Source organism: Arvicanthis niloticus, chromosome 2 (assembly GCF_011762505.2).
Source record: "Arvicanthis niloticus isolate mArvNil1 chromosome 2, mArvNil1.pat.X, whole genome shotgun sequence".
Lineage (NCBI taxonomy): Eukaryota > Metazoa > Chordata > Mammalia > Rodentia > Muridae > Arvicanthis > Arvicanthis niloticus.
This window is the reverse complement of record NC_047659.1, coordinates 84,311,588-84,324,100: the sequence shown is the minus strand read 5'-3', so window position 1 is coordinate 84,324,100 and position 12,513 is coordinate 84,311,588. Positions and strand designations below refer to the sequence as shown.

Genomic DNA, 12,513 nt, shown 5'->3' with positions numbered 1-12,513 from the left:
GTCATAATTAAGCAAATCAATTTCTATAATACCAGAAAGTTTCTGTATGAGCCATCCTTTATCAAAACTCAATATGTTCATTTGGCACATAAAAGTTAATTGTGGTGTAGTGAGTACCGCAACAGTAATTTGAGATGTCTGAGGGCCTGTAGTCCTCTGTGTCTGTAAGGAAAGCAGAATGTTTGTAGAATAAGCACAGATATTCTTAGGGAACCTTAAAATGTGGTATTGAAGACCCTTGCTGTATTAGTTACCTTTCTCTTATCTGCCTGTTACCAGACAACTGATAGAAAATAACTTAAAGAAGGGTTTATGTTGGCTCATGGTCTGAGGAAACACAGTCTACCATGCCGGGGAATGTGAGGCAGTAAGGGCTTACTTACATCTGGGTAGATAAGGAAGCTGAGAAAGGAGAATATCATGGTTTTATTGTCTGCCGCCCCCCTTCCTTATTTATTCAGCCTGCGACCCCAGTCCAGGAAATGGTGCTACCTATCTACCTTCAGGGTGGGTCTTCCCATTCATATAATCCTCTCTAGAAATACCTTTGTAGGCATACCCAAATTTGGGCCCCACCAATGCTGTAGGCATTTCATTTTTAAATGTTTTTTAACCTTCATTTTGCTTTTATATGAATAGGTGTTTGCCTACATGTGTGTTTATACACCATGTGTGTGTGTTATCCCCTGGGACAAGAATTACTGACAGTTACAAGCTGCTATGTAGGTGCTGGGAATTGAACTCTGGTCCTCTGACGAACAGCCAGTGTCCTTAACCCCTGAGCCATTTCTCCAGCTCCCTCCCTAGGTATTTCTTAACTTAATCAAGTTAATAATCAAAATTAGCCATCACAAATCCACCCCTTGTCAATTTAATACACAAATATATCACTTTATACTATTTCACATTTGCTCCCCCTCATCAAATGTATATGATTTTCCCACACTGGTTCTCCACTTCAATACCAACAGAGTACCCAACAATGTACACTAATTCTGGCACTACCCAGAGTTACTATAGACTTTTTTGTAGGACTGACTCAGTTTCAAACACCAGTCTTATATATGGGGTACCCATGGGTTGGGGATGTAGTTTCATAATAGAGTGTTTTGTAAGATTTTTAAAAAGAAATAGTTAACAAATATTGCAATCATTAATTCACAACTGAAGTTACATGTGCTGGGCATATACAAGATTGGCCACTTAACAATCTGTCATGAAAAATCTGTCATAAATCACAAGAACTTACCTTAACCTCTGAATAATTAGATACTGATAGATTTGGGGCCGGGGAAAGAATCACTGTCTTTACTTGTGTAGCCAAGTCTACTTGGCTCCAAAGGATAGCTCTAAGCTCCTGGTTACTAAGATGGCCTGTTTACTCACAATAGGTCACTAAACAAATAGACAATAACATAAAAGAGAGATAAATGGGGAAGAGGTGGAGTAGCAAGGTGGTAGGTGTTATTTTATGGTATTTAAAACTATTAGTTCTTATTATGACCCAGCCAGCCTCCCAATAATTGAATCAGAATCCAATCAATTTATTTAATTAGCTTTAGCAAAATTACTGGGCTATTCCCCTTAAACTATTTTCTACCCCTAACCTAGACTGGCTATTTCCTAGCTGTGCTCCCCAAGTTACTTGATGTTTGAGTCTTGCCCAGGCTGCTTTGTTCCATCAATCTGTCCTCAGATGCACTTCTCTCAGCCACATGCTCCTGGTCCATCTCATCTAATGGAGACCTCTTGTTCTCCTTTCCTCCCCTCCCCTGACTCTGTCTCTCCCTAACTGCAGCCCTGCAGTTTGGTAACCAAAGCCCTGGCCGGCTATCCCTATTCTTCCCAGTAATTGGGTGTCAGCCACTTTTATTTAACTAGTCAGAGAAGATTGGTGAGCAAAGTTTAAATAACATCATTTAGTGTCCTGAGAATGTGCTCTTCAGGACTGCAACCAGGTCTTGAGGGCCAGTATTTAGCATTTGAATACATAGCAGCACCAGACCAACCCAACAAGTAGACAGGTAGAAGACAAGTATGGACAGGATGCATTGTATACTTATAGAAAACTGCCTAAACAAATTTCATTTAAAAAAAAAAATGTTAAAAAAGAAATGACCAGGCTAGCCACAGTTTTTCTGTGCAGAATATAAACTGGGATTTCTATGAGCCCCCTGCTCAAAATGATTGGTAATGTAGAAGACCTGGGTCAGAATACTCACCCATAATAAGAGAAAATAATATAATACATATTAATATGGGGAAATGAATTCATTACAGTTTTCTTATTAAAACTGAGAAAAAAAAAGAAATTCTTAATCTGTCTCTGGGGCCTATTATAGCACTGTAGTTTACAGGGAGAAAAAAAAAAAAAAAGAAAACAAACCAGAAAAAAAATGTGCATATTTGATTTAGCTGAGGGCTCAAGTTAACAGAAGTGGAAGATAAGGCCTTTTCTTGAAAAAGTTCAGAACTCACGGGACTAGCTATTTCCACTGAGAATATTCTTCCTTGTAAGTAAGTCTTTCAATCCTCAGGGTCCCCATAGAACTCAAGAAAGCATTTAGGATTACTGATTTATTAGAATACAACTCAGGAACATCCAAATAAATATTCGTGGGTTTGGGGATGTGCAGGGCTCCCACACTCTCCCCAGGTGTGGCAGCCTCGTGAACATCAGTGTGGTCGCCTGTCTAGAAGCCCTGAGTCTTACTGTTCAGGAGGTTTTGTTGGTGATTGTATTTTGTCGTGATTTCTTTTGCTTTGCTTTGTTGTACTAGATATTAAGCCTAGGACAGTTTGCCTGCCATGTGAGTATGCAATCACTGATCAGCAGCCTTGGTTTTTAACAGTTGTAGAGGTGGACTTACTGACTGATTGTATCAGTATCCATTGGTTTTTGAGCTTGAACTGAATCCTATCTTTTTCCAAGAGCTTAGGAAAGTTCCAACCCTGTAATCTGATTCCAACTACCACTGGAGAGTTCTAATCTGTCTGGGGCCCAGGTACTATCCTGAAATTATCTAGCCCCTCATCAATGTAGGGGTTTGTTATGAGATGGCAAGCCTCATGTCATTTATAATCAACCCCTATGACCAAAGGGGTTTGTTAGAAACAGCAAAAACTACTCCAACTGCTCAGGACCCCCTTTTCCAGGAATAGAAGCAAAGACTAAGTATTTCGCCACACCACACTCTCCTACAGTTGAAAGACATAATCTGGGAGTGCCAGAGGGATGCACAAGTTGCTGAGAGAAGATAAGTCTCTCCGCATTCTGCCATGGCAAGAGATTCATATTCATTTTAGCATTCATCTTTATAATATAAGCTGTACTTAAAGTAATTTGTATGCGGTTACTTATATTTAGGATTTGAAAGAAAACATCTTCTGCATACATATTGTCTATGCACATAAGCATAAACATGCACATTAAGGCTAGAATATTATATTTCCTCTTCCAGCTACAGGAAATTATGCTCATTTTGATAAAGGAGCTCTGCCCTTGGAGTATCAACTTTAGTCATTTCCGATAACGTAATTACGTTAGCAATCTAGAGAAGAAATTTGTCAGAGCTTGAGGTGAAAATAAAAACAAAAATGGAGCAAGATTGCTCCTGGAATAGCTTTTGAATTGCGTGTCACCACGGATGATGAAGACTCCAGATAGAGCGTGGTCTGTTTACAAGGTGCTTGGCAGTTGCTAAAAATGGCAATGTCAGAGAGTCTTTGAGATCATCATTAATTCATTCATCTCTACTATTCAACCTGTTCCTCCCTGAACGTCACAGCCATGTGAGCCTGCATAGAAACACATCTTTTCAACATGAGTGTCTGTCCCTTCAAAGACCTTTCATAAGAATGAAAGCAGAAAGTATCTGTACTATACTAAGAGTAAAGTATAGAAAAAAAAAAAATGTCTAGGCTGCTGGCCATGGGGCCTCATCCCTGTAAGTGCAGCACTTATGAGGCCGGGGAAAAGGTGCACTAAGACTTTAGCCTAGGCTAAAGAGTGAGACCCTGAAATAAAAATCCAGAACAATATACTTTCTAACTTGATTATGTTGGAGGATATGGCTATGCATTATGATAAAAATAATTCTTACAGTAAATGAGACCTTTGCTGGACCTCAAAGCCAGAGTTAATAATATACCTTAAGGTCACTTAAGACTGTTTTTCTACTGTATACTCAGACTTTGTTTAACCTGCGTTTAAGTGAACAATATAACAACCAACCTTGCTTGCCTTGGATTTCCCATGTAATCAGCTTTTACAGGCTAAACTGATACATAGCTGTAATTGTAAATATTCTTTCATGCCCCTGATCCAAGAGTAATGCATGCATATTTGAACATGTGTTATGATAATCATTTGCTAAAAATAGCAAACACAAGCTGAAAACAGTCTTATAAAATGGATGGCCACCATAAATGTTGAACAAAGCATTCAGATATGGCTTGATAATGTTTATTTGATATCTTGGTCAGTTAGAGTCAGTGACTCAATCCCTTGTAAAATTTTGTTAATGATTTCTGTGAAGTGTCCCCCATATCTTCCCCCATGTGATACTTTCTGTGATGTTCAATTAAAGAGATCACAAAACTACTGTTTGGGATAAACATACAGGGTCAAACAGATGGACAGATTTGAAAGGCAACCTTCAGACATGTATAGATTCAGACTCATAAAACAGGCAGAAAGGATGAGGGAAGACATAGGGAGACTGAATTAGAGAATTCAGATCTGGGCTTGCTCTTAGTCAAGTGATACCAAGAGGAAGTGCTCTGAGTTCTGCCCTTAATTTGATACCAATGCATTATTGGTGACTTTGAGTTTATTATTAATGCATTGAAGGAAATGCAGGAAGAGAGTTGGGATGTTGAGGTCATAAAGTGAGGTTTATTTTTGCCTCCCCTTCTAATCTTTTTTTGACTCTTGTTACCTTTGCCTTCTCCCACAGTCTTTCCTAATCAAAGACTGACCCTTTCTTTTTCTTGTGTCCATAGAAAGTGGTTTATCTGGTCAGGCCCAGAAGTAGAAGACTGTAAGACTTTCAAGAAGAGAAATGAAAAGACTTGCCCCATCTTGGAATTTTTCTGCCCATTTCTCAATGTAGATAGAGATTTTGAGATAAGAAAGTCTTCTTTTTCCTTAGGGTCAGCCTTGAATAAACATTCTACCAAAATCTGTCCACGGGCTTTTAGTAGAGAAGATAGCAGAGAACAGTAAAGTCTTTAGAGTCCAGTAGTACTTTCTCAAAAAAAAAAAAAAAAAAATCAACTGACTTGTACTGATGGAGTGAAGGAGCTAACAGGATATTGTAGTCACCTCACCTTTCCTCCACCTGGATGGATAATATCTATAAGCTCTAACTTTGCTCTCTAAAAACCAGAGAAAACTAATCTTTCATATAGCAACACTTTAAAATATTGAAGAAATTCTACGTCCCACCTTCCTTTCATTGTTTTAAACCTTTGTACTTCCTTCATCCTTATGGGATGGTGTTTGAATCTCCTTTTGAAAAGACATTTTACATTAGTCAGGGTTGAGCCTGAAGCTGGCAGGATAAACAAGAACCCTGGGCAGATCAGAATACACAGAACTTGTGAGCAGACCAGGGTACATCAGCTGCCCATCTCCTCTTGCCTAGAGACAGAGTCAAGACTGATTCAACATCAGTACAAAACATACAAAAGTAGCACATGATGTATGTGTTACTTCTCTTTTAGAGAAGAGGTCTCAGCTCAAATAACCTGACCCTGAACCCAAGAGCACAGCTTTAGTATCTTTCAAACCATGATCTTGAAAATAGAAGTTTGAGACTTCTTACTCTTGCCATTGCCCAAAATTCCATCCTGTTGAGGGCATGTGGAATTTGAAACAAAGTTGTGCTTATGTATCCTAGTCTAGCATCAAAGTCAACAATCCTTCTGGCTCAGCCTCCTCAGTGCTGGAATTACAAGTGTACAGCTGTTTCAGACAGAGGGTCATAAGAACTAGTTTATGTTTAGACAACAAGGCAATGGGATGAATACTCAGCTTGGGCCAAAGTGGCTAACACTGGACATCTGTGGGGCTATGAGTCAGCAAAAAATGGCAGACACCAGATGTTCAGAGAACACAAAAATATTTAGTGATGTAATGTGTTATGTAACTATTTCTGGAAAAATGCTACTTTTGTACGTTTGGTTTTTGTTGTTGTTGTTGTTGTTTTAAGTACGGCCAAACCAGATACTTCACCTTCCCTAGCCTGCCTGCATATGTCTATCTGTGAGTCTACTTCTGTGTGACTTGTGTTGCAGTCTATGTGTATGCCAGTATGTGCCTAGGTGCCTGCCAGCATCTGGTCACCTAGCCATTGGTAAAGCAGCCTTCACCCAGAGTGAAAAAAATATGTCTTCTCTGCCTGCAACTCCTCACGAGTCTCCTCTTTTCCTGGCTTCACAGCTAGCATCTCAAGGCACCATACTCAGCTTGTTAAGATTCAATGCACAAGGCTTCTTGTTTTCTCTGTTAATATACTGTTATTTCACTGGCTTGTGTTGCTTTCCCAATTACCTTACATGGAAAAGTCCCAATTCATGACCTCTAAACTCAGTCTCCTCCATTAGAAGCCTTGTGTTTCATGGCTGCCTTTTAATAGCAATCGGTGCAGATGATAAAGGACCCAGGGGTTAGGTGACAATCTCAGTGGGGATCAAGTGCCTAAGTATTGACTTAGATGCTGAATCCTGAAATCCTTCTGAACAGAATGAGTCTGAGCAATAGGAGTGAAGGCAAAATCTTTACTCCTGCAAGTATCATCTTGGCCTGGCTTGAAGGAGAGGAGCAGAAAGCTTGTGTGCCTAGGAGAAGGTATTTAAGAGGATGTTCTTCATACTCACCAATCTGGCTTGGAGGAAAGAACTTTACTAGAGACAGTGAATACAAAGTTGCATTTCAGAAAAGGCATGAGCAAAGCTAAGTTCCTCCATCTCAAACTACATACCAACATGAAGGCAAAGAGAACAGAATGAATTTCTACCAGGAAATGGTACCTACGTTCTTATTTTTGCTACTCTTGCTAACTGACCATTCCTGTGGCTGTAACTTTCCTTGGCAGATTAGGATATGACCCTTGTCTCTTCTCACATAAGCCACAGTACAAATGCACAAAGCTCATTTAAACTAAAACACCAAGGAATGAACAGCTGGTGGCTCTGATAAAGTGAGAAATGTAACCCTGAGAAAAAGCTCTCTGAAGAAATCAATGTGAAGGAAAATCAAAGAGCTTATCAGTCTCAAAACTCAAACTTGAATTACATTTGTGTTGCAGGTAATGGAGAAATGACTATACTGCTTAAAGAGATGAGACGTCTATTATACCAAAAAGAAACCCAAAGATAGCCAGTGTATGGCCAGTACGATTACTTATTGTGGGCCCTTACACTTTTGTCTTTATCTCTTTCCCATTGCCTTCCATCTCCAAAGTTATTTTACATTTTACTATGCAAATCAGAGTTCTAGACTTTAGGTTTTCTTTCTAAACTAAAGAAGAAGAAGAAGAAGAAGAAGAAGAAGAAGAAGAAGAAGAAGAAGAAGAAGAAGAAGAAGAAGAAGAAGAAGAAGAAGAAGAAGAAGAAGAAAGCAAATTTCACAGGGCAAAAGCAAAAAGTTCCTTTCTGCTTTGTGATCTCTTCTTAGAGAACTCTTCCAGGAAGTCCATTCTTCACCTTCCACTTTGATCTCGTTGATCATTTCTTGCCTACCATGGAGCTCTCCATGAGTGGGTAGAAGTATCTATCAGACTGCCCAGGAATGCCAATCACATTTCCCAAACTAGCTGTGGGGGCCACATTTGTATATGTGAGTGCAGGAACATGTATGAAGTTCAGAATTACTCATCCTTGCCTCCCACCTTGCTTAAGAAAGGCTCTCTTTGGCATTTGCCTCTGAGTACACTGGGCTAGCAAGTACATGAGCTTCAAGGGATTCTCTTGTTTCTGCCTCCCATCTCGCTGTAGAAGTATTGAGATTACAAATTCATGCTACCTAGTCTGACTTTACATGGGCTCTAGGCATTCAAACTTGGACCAGCGCACTTGTACAGTGAGAAGTTCCCTGGCTGAGCTGTCTCCTCAGCTCCATAATTTGTTTTTGATGATGCTCTGCATTGGACAAGAGACATCAATTTTTCAGATCATTTGTGACAGCCAATTGTTTCTCCACACTCTCTTTTTTTTTTTTTTTAAGAAAAGGTCTCACTACATAGACTAAGTTGGTCTTGAAGTCATAGATTTGCCTTCTTTGCCTCCCAAGTGCTGAAATTAAAGACATACCAGCATCAGCAACCAGTTGTTTCTTTTTCCCAAGAAAGCCATATAATATAATTTCTATGTTACAATTATACATTAATAGTCATCCCCAGGGAAGAAAACACCACATATATATTCAATTTCAAATGGTCAGTCCTAAAGACATACATAGAAATAACGTTATATAGATTGAGCAGGCTATATTCAGGAATGTATAAGCATGTACTCATATGCATGTATCCACAGTTAATGACTTTGAAGGAGAACAAGGAGGGTATATAAGAAAAGTTGGAGAGAAGAAAGGAAGGGGGAAATGATATAAGTATATTATAATCTTAAAAATAAAATAAACTTTGTTTTATAAAAATGAAATGTAATTATGGCTTTCAGATTGCTGGAACAGGGCTCCTAAAACCCATGGGACTGTCTGAGTTATAAGATTGTCTTTTGTTATTCACAATAAGCCTCACTCCACCATATTTGAGCTCACACTCATAAGGAATGAACTATATGATTAGATATTTTTCTAACTCTTTGACATTTCCAGAAGGAGTTATAGATGGAGTTAATCACTAAAGCCAGTGATTTAACCAACCATGCCTATGTGTTCTTGTTTGCTTCCTGATGCTGTGATAAACTCTATAGCAAAAAAATAACTTAGGAGAAGAAAAGGTTTATTTCAGTTTACAAATTACAGTCTATCATTAAGAGATACCAGGGCAGGAATTCCAACAAAAGGAGCTTGAAAGAGAAACCATAGAGAAAGGCTACTTACAAGCTAATTCCCCCTGATTTGCTTGGCTACCATTCTTACAAAGCCATGGCCCATTAGCCTAGGAATGGTACCTCGCACGGTGGGTTAGGCCTCCTACATCAAATATCCCTACAGACATGCTCACAGACCAGTCTGATAGAAGCAATTGCTCAATTGAACCTTCTCCTTCCCAGGTATATCAGGTTGACCTTTGAAGCAAACTTTCATAATATGAAATAATGTCTCTTTTAAAAACCTCAAACTCTGGAATTTGGAAATATTCTGAACTGTTAGAAACATAAAGATACCTGGAGGGTGAAGTACCTGGAGAAAGTTTAGAATGTCCAGAGTCCTCTTATACATTGTCAACATAAAAACTATAGAGCATATCTTAATAGATACAATTCAATAAATAATAAATAATATGATATGATGTAATTAATAAATACTAGATTTATTCTGGAACTGTTTTGAGTGACCATAGCTCGGGAACACAGATTTAGGTTACCCCAAATTCCATGTTCCAAGGTAGAAACAGTTTCACAGGGTTTTTTATATTTTTACAGAACAAAGAAACTCATAAATCAAGGCAATTTTAAAATATGTTGCTGAGTACACAAGAGAGGTGGGTACAGGATTATGGAGTAGGTATTCTATCAGCCCAAGATGCTATCTGATGACATCCTAGCTCTTAGATTGGCAGGAGCAAATATTCTGCTAAGGTAATAGCTTCTAAGAGGTTTTTATTTATAATCAGGAGGTGTTAATTCAGATACAGAGTGGGGCAAGGAATGGCTGTTCCAGAAGACTAAAACTAGCCCAAGATAAAATAATTAGCCTCTGAATCTACAACATTCCAATCTCTCCACAGTTCTGAGGTTCCAATTGGTCCATCAGGCTCTGAAGACACAGACACTCCTTCTAGGAGTTTTTTGTTCACAGCCAGACACAGCTTCTTCTCAAAATTTTTCATTCATAATATCTTGCCCTGTGTCTTTCATATTTTTCAGTTTTATTTAAGATAAAGTATTAATAACAAGTAAAGTGACTTCCAAAGCTATGAGATGTTCTTATTAATTATGAACAGAAAGAACGGTAAAAACTTCTGATTTGCAGCCAGGAGGTCGCATTCTGAAGCTAGTGTGTGAACTGGAGAGTGGTCTTGTGGGGCTAAGTTTTTAATATGTGGGGCATTTACTAACTTCAGATGGTTTTCATGTTTGAATTGGTGGGTTGATGCCTGGAAAGCTGAGTAGTTGCTTAATGTGAAGAAACTCCCTGTGTTTGATATAAAAATGTTGAGTAGAAGAGTGGTGTGTGTGTGTGTGTGTGTGTGTGTGTTTCGGAAATAGCAATTCACCCTGCCTTTTTGAAATACAACTTAATCAAATGCACAAGATATACAAGGGCAAGATAACTTATAGAAAATGACTGGGTTTGACTTAATTTAGCCATCCTGTCACTATTGGGTTATGTCTTAACCTAACCTAGTTTTTTAAAGGAATAAAAAAAATTATACCTATTTATAGAGGATTTCCAAGGTGATTAAGGGGTTATAAAAAGTTTCTGGGACTGGAGAAAAAGTTTAGTCAGTTAAGTTCTTGCCTATAAGTGTATTCCCCAGAAACTACAGAATTTATGTTTGTTTGTTTGTTTGTTTGTTTTGGGGGGATTTTTGTATTGTTTTGTTTAAAGACATGCAGAGATAGGCAGATCTTTGGAGATTGATGGCTAGTCAGACAAGTCAACATGGAGTTCCAGGCCAGTAAGAAATGATATAAGAGGAATGACATCTGAGGTTGTTCTCTGGCCTCTATATATGAACACATGACCACATTGCCCCACACCACCCACAGCAACAACAATACCACCACAATTCCAACAACAACAACACCCCCCACCAGTGACCCACCTACCTCTATAACAACCTCACCACCACCACAACCCCAACAACAACAATGACCATGATCACAACCCCATTACCTTCACCACACTGCCATCACCACCACAAAACCAACAGCACAACCTACAAAGAGATATGGTTTCTGTTTGGACGGTTTAAATGATAGACAAAATTTTTCTTTCATTCAGAAAACTGGCCTTGAGGGACTAGAGAAATATTTCAGTGATGAAGATCAAGTACTGCTGTTACAGAGGACTGAGTTCAGTTCTCAGTCCCCACACTGTGGCAGTTGACAACTACCTGTCATTCCATCTCCAGGGGAGCTGATGCTCTCTGTTGATATCTGCAAGCAAACACATTCAAAAGCATGGCCCCACACAAAATTTAAATTCTTTTAAATCTTCCATTCAGAACACTGGCTTTCAGATCCAAAGGTATAGGGCATAACATGTTTAGGGATTTTCAGAGACTTCCCAATAGCAAATGCCAGCACAAGACTGGATGCCATAGTCGCCATTGTTGTCATAGGCTGGGTAGGCTTATTCACGAACTCTTTCTGCAGTGAGGCATCTGGGATGATCTGTTTCCAAACTTACAGTTTAACCATCTACTTACAAAAGAAACAAAGCAAAGGTGATAGTTTTGAAATGCTGGTGTCTGACAGTTTTTGTTTTGTTGTTGTTGTTGTTTTTTGGGTTTTTTTGTTTTTGTTTTTGTTTTTGTTTTTTGTTTTTTGTTTTTTTGCTGAGACAATTCTTAAAAACTTTGATAAAAGTATAAATGATACTTATCCCAATTCTGAACCTTGAACTAAAAGTATAAGGTTTATTGTCTTCATATGGTAATGCAGGTTTACCAGACCAGATGTAAACTGCTTTACTTGTGGAGTGTGACCATTGTCATGGCTACTGAATCTCCTGTGCCTATTCTCTCGCTTCTTAATGCAGATCTAATTGGCTCAAAAGCCCAGATACTGATTCTGACCAGCTCTTCCGCATGGTGGCCGAGGTCTTCATTCTGTGGTGTAAATCTCACGTAAGGACATACCTGGGCTCTGGATTTAGAATGGTTTTGACAGGTATCTATTTGGAGAAGCTTTCTTTTAATGCTTACTTTTGTTTGTCTGTTTTCTTTTTTTCTCCATAATCTTCCCCTGCCCTGCCCTGGTCTAGAACTTCAAGAGGGAAGAGCAAAATTTTGTGATTCAGAATGAAATTAATAACTTGGCATTTTTAACTGGAGACAGCAAAAGCAAGATGTCAAAAGTAAGTCTTTAGAATTCTGTCTCAAGGATGCTTCAACCTTGACTTCATCCATGTCTTGGATCTAGGTCCTTTTCTGTGGGGCTTAAATAACGCACTCAACTTAGGATCCACATATAACCAGCAGTCTCTGTTGCTGATTCACACACAATGTGCCAGAAGAAGCTCCTGTTGAACAGCAGTGTCATTGTGCTTTGTGAATAAATGGGTGCTTGTATATCAAAAAACTTAAGTCTCAACACTTGCCCAAGGCATTTGAGAAGTCCTCAAACAGACACTACTGTGTGTGTGGCTTTAAAATG

The 12,513-nt window shown here is 38.8% G+C and overlaps 1 protein-coding gene across 1 annotated transcript in view; it reads left to right on the top strand.

Annotated features, from left to right (window-relative positions):
* The window catches only part of Ryr3 (ryanodine receptor 3), a 290,856-nt gene that overhangs the window by 221,492 nt on the left and 56,851 nt on the right, over positions 1–12,513 (top strand). The window contains exons 64-65 of the mRNA XM_076928313.1: positions 11,897–11,984; positions 12,122–12,214. Of these exons, the coding sequence (XP_076784428.1) occupies positions 11,897–11,984; positions 12,122–12,214 (181 nt within the window). The remainder of the gene's footprint in view (positions 1–11,896; positions 11,985–12,121; positions 12,215–12,513) is intronic.